Genomic DNA, 21,927 nt, shown 5'->3' with positions numbered 1-21,927 from the left:
TGTGTGTGTGTGTGTGAATGTAAGTGGCGCACCAAGGGAGCCACAGAAACACTACAGATAGACTTCATTTTCTAAAAATTGCCCTGGCACCGTGGGCTACCTCTGCGTGAAAATCTCAAGGTTTAAACAGTGTGTCTGGTGTTTACATTACTGTGAGGAAGGTTACCTACCTCTCCATTGAGGAAACAGTAAAGGACGGCGACCACAAAGCCCTAAATGGAAAGAAAAAGACAGATAAGAGAGCAATAACACTGTGTATTGCGGTGAAATGTCATATTTGCTCATATATGAAACATATCAATAGATTACATTGACAACAACAATGCATAGTGCATACAGGCTGGTTTATAGTAATAATTAAGAAGAAGTACAAGAAGAATGATGGGAGGAATGTGCTGGAAAGGTTTCTTTGGTTTCCAAGCGGTCTGTAATGCAGCTGTGCTGTCTGGCTGCATTCTCTATCATTCCTCATTATGTGATGAACTGAAATAACTCCGGGGTTTAAAAACGGTAACACTGCCACTCTCCAGCAAAGTGCCTGGAGACCTGCCACAGTTTTCTGCGAGGGTTTCTTCAATAGAAGATGATCGCAAGTCATGGCTGACAGGATGCCAAATCATTACTTCGGACCTTGAATGAACTTCAATTTAAAAATTCAATTAAAACCTGTTTAAAAATTGGTTGCCCTTCTGGAAACAATCAACAAGGCATCAAATGCAAAATCTTGAGTGTAGTGAAGTGTTTTTTTATAATCAGGCCTTCCTTAAGAGTTGACATCATCATACCTGAAATGACCCCAGAATCAAGTCAAAAACTAGCCGTAGTTCAGTCTTCACTTGCTCTGGGATGAATGCAAACACGATGAAATTGATCCCAAACAGTGGAATCAAAAGCAGCGTAGATTTTGCAAGTCTCCTGGAACGACAAAGCAAAAATAGATTCAAATGTCTCCCTCCATTGAAACCAATTTTCAATCTGTCTCTATATATGCCAATAATGAAATGCAACTGCGGAGTAGTTTTCATTTTACATTTCAGCTCAGAGGACCAGAGATGGGGGGAAAAAAACACCATTAAAAGTGTCAGTGGAAAAATAGCTCATGCATTATGGTGGGCTTATGAGATGCTCTCTATCATAGGGAAAAAAAACATCACACACAGAGCTCTACATCTCTGTGTAAAGCAGCTGCCAGGGGAAGACTGACTGTGCCACGAGTTTCTCTTTTGGAGTCGAAAAAACGATTGGTCGTCCCTGCATTGCTCTAAGCAAGGAAGTTAAAATTTCTCAGAGGAATTGAAAAGGAGCCACAGGAAAAAACAATAATTTCCACAGCACTAGTTTTACCCACAGGACAAATATGTTTATTTGAGATAATCTGTGTTTACATTTGTACATGAAGTTAACTTTCAGAGAATGTGGACTGGAATTAAGCAAGAAAGAAGTGGTGGTGATTTCATAGGGATTCGATAATATTTCATCTGATCTGAGCTAATGAATAATAGAAATTTACATCATGTAAAAGATAAGAAATTATACTCACGAGTACTGGTTGGACTCATTTCTTCCAATATCTGGGCAATTGATTTTCTGGCGAAGTATTCGTATGATGCAGATGAAAAGAATAAAGTTCATCTGTGGAAAATATGAGGACAGTTTAAGGGTGTTTTACAATGTAAATGAGCTTTCGTGATGGGGTTAATGACATTATAAATTAGAAATATCTTTCCAACATAAAAGATGAAAAAAATCTAATTTTAAAGTCCCTTCAACATGTTTTCATTGTTTTATCTAATGGATGTAGAGGAATGAAATTCTTCTCGTAACAGAAGCTTGATGCTGTATTTGATCTTGCTCTGATTGGATTGTGGTGCTGCCCTGTGGGAAAATGAGCATTTTCTAAATTGTTAATTTGTGTTGGACCTCTGAACCAGCAACACATCACACACATCATGATGCACTCACAAACATCACTCAGCTGCTGCAGAGGGAAAGAGACAGAGGGATGTGACAGCCAGGCTGCTGATCCTGATCCTAACGTGAAAGAACACAACTAAACCTGCTGTGCCAAGACCCGCTGCCAAGCAAAGGCCGACAATGCGGGACTTCAGCAGACATCAACAGAGGAGGGGGATGTTATCTGTAAAACTCTGTTTTCTGCATCCCCATGTTTAGTATAGTTTTTTTTAAATACGATTTTCTATGCTGGATACCAACCGCTCCATCCGGGTAAATCTTGGTGGTGTCCAAGCTAAAAGATTTCCACACACGTAGATCCATGCAATTTATCACTTTCCATCTATCTGACCTCCATCAGAGGATACAGATACTATTTCCTAAAAGAGAAATTTAAATTCAAAGGAAGGTTCCAGTAAAGGACTGAGTAGGATAATTTGGTATTAACTGTAAGGGAAATGGAGACAATGTTGAAATAGTACAATCTCCACCAGAGAGCAGCCAAATGTATATGGAATACTGTATATGAAAAGTAAAGCATTCAATAATAAATTAATCATGAGGAAACATTTACTTGAAGTAGTTCTGTCAAAGTAATTCTTCGTAAAACAAAAGCTGACTCAAAAACTCAACGGCCTATAATTAGTGCCAAATTCAATAGTCGTTTCAGGAAACTATTAAGAATTCACAGAATAAACTGTGTCAAAATATGGGGCAGAGATTCAGTTCCTTTTTTCTTTTTGTTCTTTTTATTCTTACCACCTAACATACGCCACTAGTTTCTTGAGTCATGCTGGTTGAACTCGTCCTCACCCTGCTTTTCACACCCCTCCAATGCTCTGCCAACGCAGATCACTGTCTGTTCTTCTTCCAAGATAAGTGGTTCAATCTATGTGTGAGGTGAGGTGAAAGTTCACACCTTAGCTTTTTCTCTTATTCTTTGGCTCTTTTGCAGCAAATTATGAGAAGATTGATACCAATCTCATTTTCCGTACTGTAAACATGAAGTTACAGCCAGCAGCTGTTAGCTTAGCTTAGCACAAAGACTGGAAACAGGGGCAGCTAACCTGGTTCTGCCCCAAAGCGAGGCTTACGTCTTGGAGGCTTGTTGTCACATAATCCTCATAACAAAACATAACAGATGTCTTGAATGGATTCAATAAACAAGACAGAGGACAGAGCCAGGCTAGCTGTTACCCACTTTTTCCAGTCTTTGTGCCAAGCTAAGCTAACTGAATGCTGGCTGTACTGTTGCTTCATATTTACTGTACAGAAATGAGTTCTTCTCATAAGACAGCAAACATGCATATTTCTAAAAATGAACTATTGCTTTAGGAGCTTAGCATGAACACTGGAAACAGAGGGAAACTGCTTTCAAACTTATTACCTTAAGTCACTAATCAATACATTATACACAAATAGAAACAAGTAACATTTCAAACTGGAAACGGAAGATGATACAGGCATGTAGAAGCTGAAAAATGAAGTGGATGATGACCTGTCAGTCAAGAAAAACAAATCGATGGTGATTATCCTGCAAACTTTCCAAAGTGAAGTGAGAACTTTGAGGTCGTATTAACCGCTGAGATGTGTTGACATACAGTAGGAATACTAAACAGAATGTGGAGTTCAAAAGCCTTAGCCTAAGTCTGAGGTGGACTGATTATTACTGACAAAGATGTTTTCTCTCTCAGTGGCAATTAGTTTTTCTTTGGAAAAGCCTGACTTGAGAGTGTCGACAGCTCAAGGTGATTCAAGCATGACACTTTAATGTTGATGTAATGGGGTTTGAGTGATCAAAAAGAGCCTAAGGCTTGTAAACTTACCAGGATTGAAGCCAAAATAGGGGTTTTAATGATCCACCAGAACACATCAGTGTTCTCGATTATATCCCAGCATCTGGTGAAGCATGAAACATGTTCATGTACAAGATGTTGCAAATCAAAGAAAAATCAGACCTAGATAGCTGCAGTAATCTGGTGTTTTTCTTACCCCACATCATTATAGTAGGCTTTAGCAATGCTCCAAGCTGTGATGAAAACCATCGGACCTCCTAGGAACATAAAAAAAGGTGCACACCAAAGAAATTACGGGTCACACAACCTGCAGGTCGTCTTTAGTTGAGATCACCCTAGGACAGCAGAAGAGGCATAAAAAGAAGACACTCTCACCCCAGCCGATCAGGATGTAAGCCCAGAAGTACTTCCTCTCGGAGAAGAAAGAGACAGCCAACAATGCGTGAAGATAAAGGCCTTCCACCAGCAGCCAGAAGAAGCTGGCCATTATACAATACTGGAAGAACACAATCACGACTTTGCAGCCAACCTGGTGTGGGCACAGAACACAAAAGCATAAATCTCACAATGATCAGGAACAAAATTACAAGATCACAATGACGATATTACAGTGCAATTCCATTCCCTACAGTGGCAGAACCGAATTTAGAAAATGGAAGAATGCTCTCATTGATTTTTCTTCTCAAACTTTGTAACGCAACAATAATTTTTTTCTTTGTGATTCAGCCAAGTGTACTAACACATAATTCAAGTTTCTGTCTAAGAACAAAGAACAAGCAGGATGTCTTAAGTTATCCGAAGTGCCTCTGAGCATTCAAACAAAGTCCCGCTCTGAACCCTCAGTGAATTAAAAATGATGATGATAATATTGAGGAAATAAAAAAAGGTTATATTAGGTAAGCTTAGGTCTCATATTAGCAGCTTTAGTGCCTCAATTATGTCTAATAATGGAAATTTCTCATAGGTGCAGTTTGAATAAATCAGAATGATTAATGTAATGTCAGCAAGTAATATAGAAATATGTGAAATATAAAGCACGATTGGTTTTCTTGAACTGTTAGCTAAGTTATTCATTAAAAAATGTAACTGGTACTAATAGTATGTTTAAATATATAACAATTATTGGTTAATACATAATTTACTAATGAAAAACCACCCTGTTTCCAGCATTTTCCAGCTAATCCAATGTGTTTTTTAAGCGGAAGAGGACAAAAAACTGAAAATATGAAAAGTAACTTGACTTTAACTTATAAAGTTGCATAACATGTACAAAGTACTTGTTAAATTCCACCAGTGGTTCTGTGCAATATATATTTTGCACTGATAGTGGGAACCGAAATAATATAAGGAATACAGGCAGATGGTAACATATAAAGTTCCATCTCTCTCCAACCTGAGCAAGCAAAGCCAACAAAGTGCAGAAATGTTCCAGCTGATATTTCACCGACCAGGAGGACAAGAGAGGAACACTCAAACAACCATGCAGGATAACACAATCAGCTCTATTCTTGGCTGACAGCACAACAACACAACACTTCCATCAGGATGGGTGAATTCATTTAAAATTCAGTTTGCTCTTGCCGAACGATGTGTGGCGAAGCTGCTATTCAACATGTTATCAAGTATAACAGGTTCATTTTCCTAATGGTGTAGGTGGGCTGAGCTGCTCGCTCTTTGACAGCCTCCTCGATTCACAGGAAACACTTTCACTGTGTAGGTCCAAGGATGACTCCATGAGCCCCATGTTTTGGGATGAGTGTCCCAGAGATACTACCGGGAGGGCATCACGCAGATGAGAAAAATCAATACGGTACCCACTTTCAGAATGACCCTGTGAGAGTAAGTGCGTTGAGCACTTTAGCAGATGTACTGTAGTAGATGTGAGACATGGTATGAATTGGGAGGAAGGTGAAAAGGACAACGTGAGATGAGAACGTACTGGAGCATATTATGAACAGAGACATGGATAGTAGGGCAGAGAGGTAATGACAACACCTATGTAATAAAGAAACTAACCTCTTGGATCTGAAAAAGTGAACAACTGTAATATTGCTTTCTCTGAGCTCAACACACAGACAGAAACAAGGACAAACAAGTCATGATATAACAGTGAAAACACCACACCTTTTATCTCAACATGAAACGCTGAGAATGATGAATGAGTAGGGAGGTGTCAAATGAAAAATGAGCACCAGTGGAAAGCCAGAGCATCTGCAGAGGAGTTGAACTCTTCATGGATACATGAGCATCATTAATCATCAGTGAAGACTGAAGAAGACGTCAAACTGCTTCTCATTCATAGTTTAGTCCACTGATGTTTCACCAGTTTCTTGGGATGATGCTGTAGGCCATTTGTTCCAAAGTGGCCATTAAACTGATAACAGAACCACATACATATTACATATATATTAGAAAATTAAGAGGTTAAGAGGTACTCTTGATGAGTTCATGAGGGACTCGTCCCCAATAGCAATATATACTTGACAGAGGAATGTTAAGAGTAATAAGTATGAGGGTTAATATGACAGAATAAGTACTGGTTGTAACTATTACTGCTCACCATTTGTCAGGGATTTAGTTTTGTCTTGTTATTATGTTATGTGTCTGTTCTTGTCTGGAAGGTTTTTGTATTATAAATATATATATTTTCCATTGAAAATAAAAAAAAATAAACATACAGAAAATGACTACATTTATTCAAGTAATTTCTTTAGGTATTTGTATTTTAATTGAGTATTTCTGGTGAGTTTGCTCAAACACACCTGGGGCTACTAGTGGAAGTACTTGTACATTACAGATACATTTACCTTCCTGTGTTTGTTTTCTGGGACTCACTTCTTGTATGTGGAAGTAAAGTTTCGGACAGTTTATTAAAGCAGCTGGAGGAGAAGCTGACAGGGATTTGGTACCATATATAAATTGATTCCCACTTGGCATGTAGAGGGGAAGAAAATGGACCCAGATGGGTTGTCTGAACCTTTCTGCTAGTTCTAATGTGTGACAAATCAGTACAAATTGTTTGCTGGAACTCCATTTAAAAAAAAGCCTGCCATCATTGGCATATGGATGAATGATGCTACACTGTGACAAACACACAGGTAGCTTAAATAATGCATTAGTTATAAGCTTCCCTACTGCGATTATATCATGAATTAATCTAATGGGTCACTACAACAAACATCCAACTGTAGAAGTAGGCTAATGAACCAAGCGTGCAGAACACCCACACACAGAAAGCGGCAGTAACTGAACCAACAGGAAGTAATGTGGGGGTCGCGATGAGCGCTGTAGCACCAAACCTCTCTCTATAATCACTTTTTCAACCTACACATGACAGCAGCTGGCTCCTGTCAACCCAATAGCTCCATTAACGCAACGGAGCCGGCAGAGAGCTCGCTAATAAATACACTGAGGCGCCTGTTTTTGTGTGGCCACATCATGTAACATAAACCTCCTGTTCGCAGGCCTTAACTGTGGCCTCAGGGGCCTCTGGGCTGAATTCAGCGGTATGTGCTGGTGGTGGAGAACTGATGGGAAGACGTCTAAACATTGAGGTTCGATGTAACTCCAAGCAGTTTTGTTCCATGGGTTTAACATCTTCCGCTACTGTCTAATGCAGTTTGTCTTAAACTAGCAGTTTTTCAGGTGAACAGTTTTTGTCAGCAGGTTTCGAATTGTATTTAAATATTCTGTAATTGTCTTGTTTTTGTTGTCAATCACTTGGAGGAAGGGCAGAGGTTGTCTGAGTACGATGCTTAAGCTTTCTCAAGCTTCTCCCAGAATACTTGGAAACATCCGACCTGTTTATTATACCATTCTTATATGTTACGAGGTCTGAAGCCTTTTTGGTTCCACTCTCAAGGGAATAGTTTGACATTTTGGGAAAGTAACTTCCTGAAGTCACTGCATTCAGCTTAGAAATAGCCCAACATGTAAAACCACAACTTGTTGTTTTTACACGTTAAATGTAACTAAGCTAACTGTCTCCTGGATGTAGCTTAATATTTCACTGATATACATGAGAGTGGTATTGATATTCTCATCTAATTCTCTGCAAGAAATTTAGTGTATTCCTCAAAATGTGGAACTATTGCTTGAACTATCCTAAATAATCAATTAGAGTAAGCGTTTTTTGGTCTTATTACTAACTGCTCATGTGCAGTTAACTTCACAGTAATTAATATATGCAAGAATCCAGATATAAAAATAATGTGCAAAATAAGTAAACAACGAAGCCTGAACAGTCCAAAATGTCCCATTCAGTATATTGGTCGCAGTTCTTTAAAGCATCCTTATAAGAAACGTTGGTTGTGTTATGTTGTATATATATATATGTTAAAAAAATAATTATCTTATAGCTTCTTTTAGAAATGTTAGTTAAAAGTTTTAAAAGGCTGCACAAACAATAAAAAAAGTATTGTACCAGAATGCCTCTTTTGGCCAGACATACCTTTCTATAAAGGGAGCTTATATATGGAATACACTGCCACTGATATTAAAACACACCAAAATTGCCAATATGTTAAAAATAGATGCCGGCGTGTGCTGCTCCTGCAAGGTCAACAAATTGTACCACAGTTTGTTTAACTTTGCTGTCTGCCAATTATGTTTTATGTCTGTTATTTTAAAGGCCCTTCTAGGGACTGGCATTGGAAATTAGCTGTAGCTATAAATGCTGTCATACACGGCATTGGGTAATTGTAATGCAATTTTCTACGGAAACTGTATCTGTCCCTATAAAATAAACATTAAATGAAATGAAATACAATAAACTTACACACACATTTCAGTATGATTCAGTAAAATAGGCACGGGAACAAAAAAACTACTTAAAAGCTAAATTAGAAGATAAGTACGGGGCCCCAGAGAGGTCACAGTGAAACGCTCTTCAGATGCTATAGAATAGAGAGCTGATGTGACACTTTACATTTATGCATTTATTGCTCATTACTCCTTTCAAAAGGCTGAGCTGCGACAGGGAACACTGAGAGCTCAGCTGCAGCTGCTGCTCCACCCAGCTGTGGTGGTCGTGTAGCTGTGGCTGTGTGGATGTGGGCACAGCTGCAACTGTGGTAGAATCACACGGGATTTGAACCCACAGTGCTTATATCAGATATATGACAGATGTTTTCAGGACACAACCATGTCAATTCAGTGCACACACGTATCCCCTGCATGTAGTTAGTGTTACAGCCATAATCAGAACAACCAAAGCATGTCTTCAGCCACAATTACAGGCAAGCCACAATTCCATGGAGTCGTAATTACAGCTGCAGTCCATCTCAATCCGCTTCAGCAGCAGTCAGAGAGAGCTATGTTAAATCTGTCTATCGATCTCCACATGGGAAGGTGTGCCCACTCACACTGTGGTACTAACCAGTGCTGGGTCTAATACACTTAATGTTTTCTTTAATTATTATTTATATTTATATGTATAAACTTGAACCTTTAACCTTAATATCATATCACAACACAGCCCAGCCTTTATCTATGGATCAGAGGAAATGCAAAACCTATTGCAATAAGGGTTATACTAAAAGTTCATCCATGTACACATCTTCATCTGGCACATTTTAAAAAGCTTAACTGGTCAACAGTGGAAAAAATAACCATTTATATTAAGATGCTGCTCACTTATCGTTAAATCTATGGTACCAAAATAGTTGATTAATTATCTCTCACTACTACACAACTTTTTGTTACCACTTAAAGTGGCCTTAAAGAAATTATTACAAAGTACCACGTAGCATTACATGGAAATTTGTAACAAACTTTTATTTACCAGAAATAATAGCGTGTCAATGTACAGTAGCTACCACCCTGCCTGATATTTAACATGTTGACTGTATTGTCTTTGCTTGCTGTCCTGTTGTTATTGTTGTTCTATCTTGTGAGGACCACAACAGAAATAATCTGTAATCTGCAGCGCAGTCTTATTTGTGTTTTCAAATCATCAAATCAATCAGAATGTGAAATGTATTACGAGGGAACGCAAAGGAATTTCAGAAAAGAAATTCCCACTGCGATCTTTCTCCATACTTAGAGATACATAGATATTTGTCACATGAGATATTTATAGCCACGCCGTTTCACAGTTTTAGTCCATAATAAGAAAAGGCTCTCTTTAAGTTTTTGTCTTAACTGTTGGTATATTTTGCACTGTGGTATTTGATGAACTAAGGAAGAGGGAGAGACAGTCGACTAAGAGGCTAAACCATTCGGAGCTTTTTAAATCAATTCAAAAGCCTGTGTAAAGATGCTAAGATACTAAATCTTCTATTTTACATGTTTTAGTTAAAACTGCTGAAGAGCAAATATACTTTTATCTGATTATTTTAAACAGGATTTAATATATAAATATGTGATAAGCATGGTTGGATTAACCAGCTAAAGGGCTCCTGCTGGGAACCTCATTAACCCCCCATTGCTTCCTCTTTCTGTACAGTTCTTCTTTGCTGGAATATCTAGAATATATTTGATTAAACACATTATTTTAGAAATGCGCAACACACAAGCACAAAACAGGGTCTTAAGACTAGATTTTGACACAGAAAGCCTCTTCAAGACAGGGTCTCAAGGTCAGATAATAAATTGGGATCCACCTTCAGGCCCTTATTATGTCAGCAACTATTGTGCTACACAAACGCAAACAAGACCTAGAGCCAGATACGTCTGAGGCACCAGGGCAGTTTCCCTGTTTCCAGTCTTTCTGATTGGCCTCAGAAGTCCAGTATTGGTCAGACTCTAATAAACAATTCCCACAAATAATAAAACAGAATATTTACAAATGCAATAAATAAAACTGAATCATCATCATACAGTAATTCACTCACGCTTGAAGCTCATATGTACTATAAACCTTCATCAAATAAAATATGTAGTGACCTTATTTGTAATAATGAAAGTGTTCGTCTGACCGAACCACTTACATTCCCTTCTTGTCTCCTGTCAAACATCAGCACTACAGAAATCCATCTTTTCATCCCATCTGAGTTGAGGAAATCTTCTCATTTGATGGTTCAATGTGGATAATTAACCTACCAGCTCTGCATTACACATGCACATCCTGAGTGTCATATCCACCTGCTGAGCATCTTAGAGAGTTTGACTTCATTAGGGTTTCAAGGACACTAAGAATTCCTGAGTTGTCCATCTCAAAACACCCACAGCAAACAGCAGCGTCTTGGATAATTAACTCACAGAGCCTGAGGAGCAGTTGTCCACTTCCCCGACCTCATAGAGGACAACATCCTTGATGAACACAGCGATGGCCTTCAGGATAAATGACACAAACAGATGCATGTGGATGTAGTTCCTTGTGCAGTGGAGCTTCCTAGGACACAAAGAAAGAGACACACAGATCAAGACAAAGAGACACACACAATTTAATAAAGAGGGCCTTCATGCTAATTATCCAATGTCCTTGGAGTTAATAGCTTAAAATGACATCAAATCACAGACTGACTTAACTCATAATTAAGCTCATTAGTTCCTTTTATCTCTGTGCGGATGGATCTGCTTTAAAGCACAACGATTGCTAGTTATGGTGACTAATCAGAAACATTTTGAAATCCTCAAGCGTCAGTTTTTGAATACTTCTTGACTTCCTGATTACATTATTATATGTGAGAAGATTAAATGATTAGGGAGTGAGAGGGGCACAAACGTCTGCACTTGTGTCAAGATTCCCATTAGCTCTGATCATTTGTTTATGGCGGCGATGCTCGTTCCCGTGTCGGGGGAATTTTTTTTCAGCAGTGATGCAGCTCATGCCTAATCACTTACTACCTCCTTGGGAATCATTAAAGTTTTGTATAACCGTATCTCACAGCCAGGAGAGCTTGTTAGCAGCTGTTTAAAATGACAACTGTTATATGCTGTTATCCAAATTTGGTCCTTGATGCAAACTGTGACTGTTATTTCAATAAATGCTTGTTTTTCTGAGTTGCTACCGAAGTGTAAACAAGGACATTTCTAGACAATTTTTTTATATTTAGAGCATTTTTGTGCATGAACAAAATCACAGTCTAACTGGTCGGACACATACTGGAAGAGGAGAGAGCTCAGCATAAGGAAAGTAATGAAGTACCACATGTTTAATCATCTGGGAGGGGTTGTTGTTTTTGTATTTTGGGGGCAAATGTGAGATCAAATCTTCATCACTGTGCTGTTGTTGTGAAGATGACATTTGTTACCACGGGCTGTAATTTTCCACCAAGAGATGAACTTCCATTTCTGCTCATAATCAGTACATTTACTACAACAATACAAACATTTTCTTCTAAGGCTGCACTGCTGAAACTATAAAAGAATTAATTATCTTTTGTGTGTGGACATTTATATGACTCATCCCTCATGGGACACAATAATATACTGTATATATATATAGCATTCACAACATAATGTCCCTGAAGATATTCAACAATGGACGTTGAAGGTTTAAATCCTAAAGGATATGGCAACCGCTGTGCAACTACAACACACGAGCCACTGGTGTATTTGTTTACACTATTGTCGTTTTAATAAAGAAGTCTGCGATAATTGGCCTCATTTTATCACTCTGTAAGCAACCATGAGCTGATTTTATGCTGCACACGGCATCAGTCTGTGAAGAGCAAATGTGAAAGCAGTTGTGAAGTTGTGCAGCCAGCCTCCTGCAGCTCTTCATCTAACAGCTCACTTCTCCTTCTCGTTCCATTACTCCCTGCAATATATCAACCTGATCTGCTGTCAGCAAATGCCAAAAATGGCTGTTGTCTTGTTTTGGAGACACAATTTTGATGAACAATTACATTTCTAGTGAACATTTTAAGCTTACTCTCGTATGTTTGCTCCTGCCTGTAATCTGAGGTGTCTTTTAGAAACAGGTGTGACTCCTCATCCCACTAACCCTCATTAATACCCCTCACTGTACTTTATCCCTCAGCTACCCTCGCCTCCCACTGCCCTGTCATTACTCTCCTTCAGGCTCAAACCTGTTGGTTGCCTTGATTTCACACTTTCACACTTTTTATCAACCTGACTTTGGCCTGCCTTGTGGCACTGGCTGCATAAGGGCGAAGAAAACTCTCCGGTGGACACACTTTGACACCTAGTGCAGGTCTTTGTGGAAAACATGAAAAGTACCTCTGATCTGTGACTAACACAATGTTACAGTGAACAACAGTGGCAGGGACAGACTGTCTAGGAGGCACATGAAAAATACAACAAAGAAAGCAATAAGAGAAAAAAGGGTTTTCCTCCCTCACAATGGTCTTGAACAGAAATTAGAGGGTATACAGGAGAGAATGGATTGCTGGATGGATGAAAGGAAATTTGAATCACATTACTTTGGCTGTGAATTCAAGGAGATGAAGTGAGAACACAGGGCTCCTGTAACAAGAGGAATGATTTCACAGCTGGGGATTTTTACGGCAGAGCGAATAGCATATTTACAGTGTGTTCGGAGACAAAATGCGCTACAAAAGAATACATGTATACACAAACTGAGAACGTCCATCTTCTTTTAGAAATACATTTCTTTTCCTATCTTCTTGTAACATTCTTGGATGCTGAAAGTTCAAGCTTGTACAATTGAGGTAGAGAAACTGCATCCAATAATGAAGAAGAATCTATGCTGTAAAACTGTAAAAAGGTATTTTACAGTATTTGCATTTGTCATTAGTGTGTTTTTGTTTACAGTAAACTTTCTATATTATAATTAATAACCATATTATTACTGTTTTTTAATTACAGTTTAGTTTAATTTACTTAAAACAAATGTGCAGTACATATCTGTAATAACTAATAAGAATTTGTTGGCAATATATTCCTGTAAAAAACATTACAGTACAGCCCAGTAAGCCTAATTTATTTTTTACCCCCCAAAAATCACAATAACTGATGATCATTTATCCTTAAAATAGTTTTTTCTAGATTTTAAAATCTAAAACAATTCAAAACAGCTGTTTTAAACTGGGCTGAAACAGGTAACACAGAATATACACATAGGACAAGTATGAAAAGTGTAAATATATCTATAATGTCCCTTTCTGTAGAAGTAATTCCAGCAGAGACTAAACGTTTGTATTGTGAATTACTTTCTCAGTATTATGTGAATAATGCAGATATATATTGTCCATTCATTGGCCTTTAGAGTAAACCATTTGCAATCACTCAGTCACTCTTGACATCAAAACTGCAATTGTCTTTGAAGAGCTTACATTCAATTCCTGACTTTATATATACATATCACTATAGTTCAGCCTATATGATCTTCAAACCGCTGCAGATATGAGCCATCAAAAGATCAAGACACTGAAATGATTGAAAGTACTATCAAGTTTGATTGACAACCTATTTATTTCTGAATTACTTATATCTCTCATCCTGTCTCTCGCCGTTTAACACAAGCCTTGTATTTCTGCCTGGTGTGAAGCTGCACTGATCAAATCCCAGTTCAGAGGGTTTGATGTATAAACTGTCATGTTCATATTGCCCAGCAAGAATAATGTCAATGTCAGTGTGCTTTATGGTAAAATGCTCAAACTAATGCTCTACACAGGGGTCCTGCAGCAGTGACTGTTTTTGTTCTTTTTCCATCCTTTTATCTTTTTTATAAACAACTGACCCTATGAGGCCAGGAAACAGGTTTATCTATCAGGAATTATGCAAAGTCAACAATGCAAATTCTTGAGCTGCAGCACTGTTCACAGCGGAGTAAAAGACATTTTTGTTTCCTTTTCAAACTTTCTCTACATAGGTTGAGAAAGGTGATGGTGATGATGCCTATTTCAAATCATGTGTAGAGTGTGTCTTACTGCACGTCTACATACCTGAAGATGCAGAGGATCACAATAGCTGTGGTGAGAGATATGAGGGAAACACTGTGGCCGATGGTGTAGCCAATCTTCACTTGCCAGAAAAACTTGCCCTGAAGGAGAAAAAAAAACATCAATACAAGTCAGAGTGAAGGAAACAGACTCAGAAGGTTAAAATTATAGTTTTTATTTTGTATATTTGAAATAAAATAGCTTCTGTGCCTGCAAAACTTCAGGGTCAGTACATTTATAGAAGTATTGTACTTAACCTACCGGGAGCTTTTAACTTATTATTGACCAGCCTCAATTTAATACAGATGTCTATGTATGACCTACATAAACAAACAAGACCATCAGCGAGAAGATTGGCTCTTTCTATATTGTTATTTTTCGCACCTTAATGCCTGCATTTTAAATTAAAAAACGCATAAGGTTATAAAAACGAAATTCATTGGTACATATTAAATCATGTAACAACAACAACAGTGAAAGGTTACTTACATATTGATCAGTATTAACAATTCATTAATCTAAAATACTGTATACAGTAATGATACGTTACCCAGAGGGGCAATTTCTTTGCAGAACAAGTACTTTTACTTTGATATTCTTAGTGCACTTTTCTGAAAATACTTGCTTGTACTTTTTCCACTAACCCCATCATGGGTAATGAAAAAGGTATCAAACAAAACAAAAATAAACTCGACTTGACTTGTTTTCTTACAGTGTAATATTGTATTCCAAGAAAAAAGAGTCAAGAGTAACATCAGAGCGAAGGACACCACATCTTTCTTAATCTCTTTGAATTGTGATGAATGTAATGAAAAACCTTCTAAGAGTAAGATAATTCCCCTGCTCTGACTCCAATGACATTTAAGTGATTCCTTCAACCACAATTATTCCTCTAAAATAAGAATCAATACAACTGGATCCTCTGACGCACTTTAAGCTAACGGCTGTTGCCGTCTAATATCCTGGAATAGCTGGATTTCACTGGTTTCAGCACATGAAACCTTTCAGAGTAGCTTCACAATGTCGCTGCCATGGCACTGTATGTTTTGTGCTTGATGAAAATGAGATTAAGAGCTTTGCATCCTGTGGCATACGGAGCTATCAAGTATGCAGAAAGACGGACATCAAATTCCTTTTAGAGTACTTCACCAGCCGGGTCCCCCCTGACTTCTTATGTGGCATACTAATGAGGCCGCCTCTGTGACTCACAGAGCAGAGTGTGCCCACCCAGAAAGCTTTTACCAGCAGGTAGAGTACATCCACTTTTTACCCTGCTCCACCTTCATCAACACAGACAAGATTAGTTCTCTCTGCATTAAACTGGATAAGACCTACATTTGATGTATTTATTCCCCTCCTTACCCTGAAGGCTACATGAATAACCTCTAATGACTCATAATGCCTGATAATAGAGGAGGGAGCCCAACATTGCCGATGAAAATCAACTGTGCTCTTCTTCAAAGACATTTGCCTGCTGCAGCAAACAATGAAGTGACATTGATGTATTGGTATATTCACCTTTAACGCAGGGTATTTTTTATTATTAGTTCATGAATTCTTTACATAAGGACAATAAATTGATATTTTTGAAATGTGCTTATTCACTTTCTTGCCGGGAGTTCAATACCACTTTCTTGTCTGTGGGTTTAAGTGGCTGGCTATAATCAATATTTTTTATAATAACACCGGATCAAGAGTGTGCAATGTGAAATGAGTCACTCGCAGTACCAACCAACTGATAATTATAATGACTCTGCAGTTCTCCTCAGTCTCACAGCCCAGGCAGACAAAGTTAGTGTTAAACTGGTGAAAGAGAAGCAAATATTAATATTTAGAACAGAGAAAACCTAACTTAAAAATGATTTTAATTGTGTTTTACAGATATTTGTCGGGACTCAAGACACTCAGCTTGAAACTGGAAGAGCCCCAGATCAAACCAGGTCATCTGGTCACCGTATGGTACTTTTGAACTTTAGACAGAGTCAGGCTAGCTGTTTCCCACTGCTTCCAGACTTTGTGCTAAACTAGGCTAATCTAATTGACAGCAGACATCAGAGTGGTATTATTCTCATCTAACACTCATCTGACAATAAGCAAATGTCTTACAATTACTCTTTAAATAAAACGTAGCAACAGATTTCAATTAACTTCTGAAGGTGTCTACAAAAACATGTTGTTTATTCCAAGAAGTACAACAATAATTTAGATTAAAACACTTTTACAATCACTACCATGAGCATACAAACAGCGTATATAGAGTATTATGCTGTATATTCAGTTGTGTTCTTTGTGAACATTCATAAGAAAAAGGATTGAATGAAGGCATAGAACAGTCAAACACTAGAGTCATGAAACAATCAATACAGCTATTTTCCTGATAGATCCGACAACACCACCCACGGAGAAAAGAAAAGATTTTCTAATTAAATTCTTCCTGCCCACTGGTTTTCAAGATGGTTTCGCACTGCACTGCTGAGTTCATTCACAATTGGACAATTGGGTGTCTGTTCTGCTACCTCTTATAGACTGCGGCCATTTACTCACATCATCACTTGTGCTGTTGAGATTGTATCCACAGTTCATGGCGATGTCATAAGGATGCATCTCAGTCCACCCTTCCGGTGTGCAGTTTTTGGAAAGGTTACCTGGAGATCGAAAAGATATAGAGGTCAAAGCCAATCTCGGGTAGTATTTCCCTTTTATCTGCTCAACGCGCTAGTTTAACACTCCTCCAAAACTCCATGTTGTGCTGCTTTGAGACGTTCAGTGACATTGTCAGTGACCTCATATACTGGCTTATTGGGTCACTGCAAACAAGTAGAAAACCTCCACAAACTGCTGTATGGCTGTCGCCCACTGATGTGAGCCATTATTGACTCATGCATTATCTGTGCCTGCAGAAAGGCACTTGGCTGTTACAGATATTGACATTCTGATCCACATCTTGTCACTCATCCAACCACAAACAAAGATTTACACGCTCCAATTAAGGTAACGTGTCATATGAAGAAATATTAACATGCACAGACCATTATGTTTTACATTTCCTAACTCTACTAATTTAATGTTTTTATTTATGTATTACACGAGAGTCGCAGGGAGGCAGTTGAATGTTTGGATCCTGATTAAGAAATTGTGGTTTTGGTTAAATGATAATACATTATTACATACATTATTGTAAACCCTGCCGGTCCCAGGCCCGTAAGATTGTGCTGAGATTATTTTTTTAAAAAGCCTTAAAAGAGGAAATCATTAAACCACAATCACTGCAACATATTGTCCAAATACAATCTCTGAAGTTTTGAAAATCTCATTCTGTTTTCAGAAGTTCAATAGGTATTAGATTAGACTTCTCCACCATTGAAGAGCTTTTTTTAAGCTCCACTCGACATTAAACATCCTACTGTGGCGGCCTGCGTTTCCACAATCTACTTTTTCATTTATTGCCATCAAACACCAGAATATACTCCCGACTGAGCTTAAACCTTATACAAACTTTCATTCTTTTTCCCCATTGTGCTAAAAAATTGAGCAACAAGTCAAGTTAAATTGGATGTATGTGCTGGTGTTTATATATTGATGTGTGTCTGTATAACTCTGTTTATCTGTGATAGAGACTATGTAATGATGCTGCATACATGAATGTTTTTAGCGTCTGGTGACTGTTCTGTTTGCACCTACAAGGGACTGCAGATGGAAATGAGCTAATAGCTAAATCCGGAATAAATCATCTCTTTTCATTTAGATATTAATGTTTTGTGTGCATTGTCTCGGGCTGCAGCCTTTTTCTATATGAAATATGACCATGGTCTTTCCCCAACCGTAACCAAGCACAGTGAGTGCCTAAAAAAGTTTGATTATGTTGGGGTAATCATATGAGCAGATACTTGTAGTTGTCAGAGAACATTTTACTGTTATGCTAGTCTGAACATTTTGCTTCTTACCAGATTACATTTATCAATAACAATTCCAATTGTATTTAATTTCAAAATTCAAAGTATATTGTGTAGCTGGACTGTTTGTGTAGTTTGTGGGTTTGTTTTCTGTCATGCTGGAGTCGGGGGTTGGTTGCAGGTAGGTGTTTTACCTTTTTGTCCTTTGCAACTTTTGTTTTCATATTTTCTTTCTGTACTTCTTGTTTTTAACTCCTGACTCTGTAATGACGAAAGCAATAAAATAGGTCCATTTAGAGTTGAGACCTTTCAGGTGGTGATGTAATATGCTTTCCATTATTCATTTGTATTAATATTGATTATCTATCCTCTATGGGACTGTGCTCATTCTTTGCGCTTATTGTTCGTTGTTGATGTCTTGCTGGATTTCTTTTGCTTCTTTTGTGGACTGCTTACGTAAGCTGCCATAGTCAAGGACATTATAGGTGATATGACTGGAAAGGCATTACAGTAAGAACATCCAGTTTATTATCCCCTGTATTAGAAATAACCTGCTTTTTTCTCTGCCAAACACACCAGAAACAGGAGCACCAGAAACAGTCTTGTATCTGGTTTATTTGTGGGATTTAATCATGGTTTATTCACATGTGTAGGAAACAGAGGTTCATGTAAACAGCTTAACCCCTTTAAATCCCAGACCTTAACCACAATGTGACCAACAGTTGCTCTGTGCATGTAAACGCAGCCAATTACGATGAAATGTTATCATATGCGGGCCCTGATGTGTAGAAGAAAGCATGTGGAGCAGGAGGTTGGTATCTAGAAATGCTACTCAGTCAGGAAAAGGTTTTCTATCGTCGCTTCTGTGGCTGTATTCGAGTGTCATGCTTAGATGATGGGATCAATTAAACCTTATTTTCTGTCTTATTTTATCCTCAATCCATTCCTCTATAAACACACGTTTATGCGTGTGTGTGTGTTTGCTCCACATACACACACACAAACATACACAGAACATCAGTCTCATTAAGCCCCTCTCCTGTCACCAGTTTTTGGAAGTGGTACTGTAGGAAAGCATGGGCTGAATCCTCCTGAAGATCCTGAATGAAAACATTCATTAAAGTATAGATGTGAAGTCATCTTTCAGGCCCATGGACTCATTTGTAGTCAGGGTGGTATGCTTTCAGTCTTTTCAACAGATTTATTGCTGCATTGCAGAATATTGCAGTATGAGGAAGCAAGGGAAAGGACAGAAGAGCACCTGAAAGCAGAGCAACTTCACCTGGACTCAAGGCTATTTCACAAAAAGAATATTGTTACAGTTTTACACATGTACAGAATCTAAAAGACAGTTTACACTAGAAAAAAAGTGGACAAATTGGCAACACACAAGTATCAGTCTGGTTCCTGTTAGCAGAGTCTGAAATAATATTTTGAGAGTGCAGGAGAGAGTTCTGTTGGATCTCAGTGTAACTTTTAACACCGATACTGTTTACTGTGCATTTGGTTCGTCTTGGACAGACAATATGTCCCTTAACGCGGATGATATTCAGCTTTACATCCTTTAATAATTAGTTTTAAATAACTGCCTAAACACTGGATATCTGACCATTTCCTACAGTCCAATGCTGACAAAACAGATGTTCTTATTTCTGCTCCACCCAGTCTTGTCTACTATGAAACAGACTCTGACTGGACCAACATGTCAAGTGTTTGATTCGTTCCTGTTTTTTTCATTTGAGAAACACTGCAGACCTCAGTCCCATTGTGCCTCAAGTGGAGATGGAAATAATTCACGCTTTTATCTCATCCCCTCTTGACTACTGAAACGCTCTCTTCCCCTGCCTCAGCAAAGCATCTCTGTATCGTTTACATGTGGTCCAAAATGCTGCTAAGCTTTTGATCAGAGCTCCAAAAAGGTCTCAAGTGACACCAATTTGAATTTCTCTTCACTGGATCCCCATCAAATTCAGAATCCCATTCAAGGCTATTGTGATAACTTACAGAGCTCTGCATGGTCAGTCACCTGCCTTCATTATAGATCTACTGCCACTCTATAATACCAGCAGGTCTCTATGGTTCTCTGATCAGGGCTTGTTTGTTTTACATTGATCCCGGCTCAAAACTAAAAAAGACTGTGCTTTTGAGGTTGTGCCATTTAAACTGACTCCTTCTTCCTTTGGACTTAGGATCTGTGCACACTGTGGACAGCTTTGATAAAGACGCACCTTTTTAGGCTTTTCTTTAAGTAATTCTTCTATTTACTCTTATTCTAATTTATTTCTATTTTATGGTGCTTTATTCTTAAGTCTGTTATCTGTGATAACATAAAATCTGATGATATATTGGCCAGGTCAATATATCTGTCAGGTCTGGATCACATTAAAACTATTATATAAACTACTATATATTATTTTGTCAAATAAAAATATTAAAATAAATCCAACATGGTTAGTACATTTCCCAAAAATTATGATATTTAAACATTTAAAACTCATATATTCATGGCCTTTATCTTTATTTTACTGGTATTTTTAGATCAAAGTCTTTCTCCCTTCTTTTTGCTTTTATTTTGTTCTACTATACACATTTAAAACATTATCTAAATAAAGCCATTTCCGTATAAATATCGTTGTTCTAATATAATGTGTTTGTTTTCACTATTGCACAATATTATAACTTTAAAATGGTCTCGTCTGCAGCTGCAATCTAAAATCTAAATCTACAGACGGACTCGCAGAGAAAAAGATGACCCCATCAAGCTGGGTCATGGTCACCTGAGAAAACATTTCTTCTCTCATAGCTGTCATTTACAACAAAACCTACTTCTGAATAAAACCCAGGTCATTCTGTAAATCACTATATTTACTTGAAAATAAGCAGTGGAAAGAATTTTTTCCTTCAATCATCGACAATATATATTTATACCTATATAAATGCTCCAGTTTGTTTTTCCTGTCAGTATGATGAGAGCTCAGAGACATTTTGCACCAAAAATCCCTCCTGATTCCGGAGAGGGGGGGTGATTGATTAGACATAATCATTCACAGCAATTCATGAGTGATAACAGCATGTTTTCAAATTTGGTTTCTTTGAATAGATAAATAGAGTTTTCAGACATGCTTTTGCACCTGAATGGCATCAGCTTCCCGGAGCTCAGTTAGAAATTGATTTTTGTTTATCAAGGATTTGTCTTGACCTGGAAACTCTAGTGTTAAAATACACAGATATCCTCCATTTTAATCTCTAATATACAGCTTTCCTTAGGTGTCTGACAGTTGCTAATTAGCACTAAACACAAAGCACAGCTGAGAATGATGGGAATGTCATTAGTTTTGCAGGTATTTGGTCATAAACCAAACTTTTTGATAAATGAAATGGATCACAAAGGTGATTGCAATTCATCCTGAGGGTGACATGAATGTCTATGACAAAAGTCATAAAATTCCAATCACCACAGTCAGTAGGATTCAT

The 21,927-nt window shown here is 37.9% G+C and overlaps 1 protein-coding gene across 1 annotated transcript in view; it reads right to left on the bottom strand.

Moving 5' to 3' along the window:
• The window catches only part of vipr1b (vasoactive intestinal peptide receptor 1b), a 47,902-nt gene that overhangs the window by 4,584 nt on the left and 21,391 nt on the right, over positions 1-21,927 (bottom strand). Inside the window, exons 4-12 of the mRNA XM_035682445.1 lie at positions 17,105-17,205; positions 14,564-14,661; positions 10,950-11,082; positions 4,125-4,278; positions 3,946-4,006; positions 3,780-3,852; positions 1,541-1,632; positions 786-915; positions 171-212 (exon numbers count right to left, since the gene is read on the bottom strand). Of these exons, the coding sequence (XP_035538338.1) occupies positions 171-212; positions 786-915; positions 1,541-1,632; positions 3,780-3,852; positions 3,946-4,006; positions 4,125-4,278; positions 10,950-11,082; positions 14,564-14,661; positions 17,105-17,205 (884 nt within the window). The remainder of the gene's footprint in view (positions 1-170; positions 213-785; positions 916-1,540; positions 1,633-3,779; positions 3,853-3,945; positions 4,007-4,124; positions 4,279-10,949; positions 11,083-14,563; positions 14,662-17,104; positions 17,206-21,927) is intronic.

This window comes from Morone saxatilis, unplaced genomic scaffold, assembly GCF_004916995.1.
Source record: "Morone saxatilis isolate NCDOM2014 unplaced genomic scaffold, NCSU_SB_2.0 Contig0, whole genome shotgun sequence".
In the NCBI taxonomy this organism is placed as follows: Eukaryota; Metazoa; Chordata; class Actinopteri; family Moronidae; genus Morone; species Morone saxatilis.
This window is presented reverse-complemented; position numbering and strand designations above follow the sequence as displayed.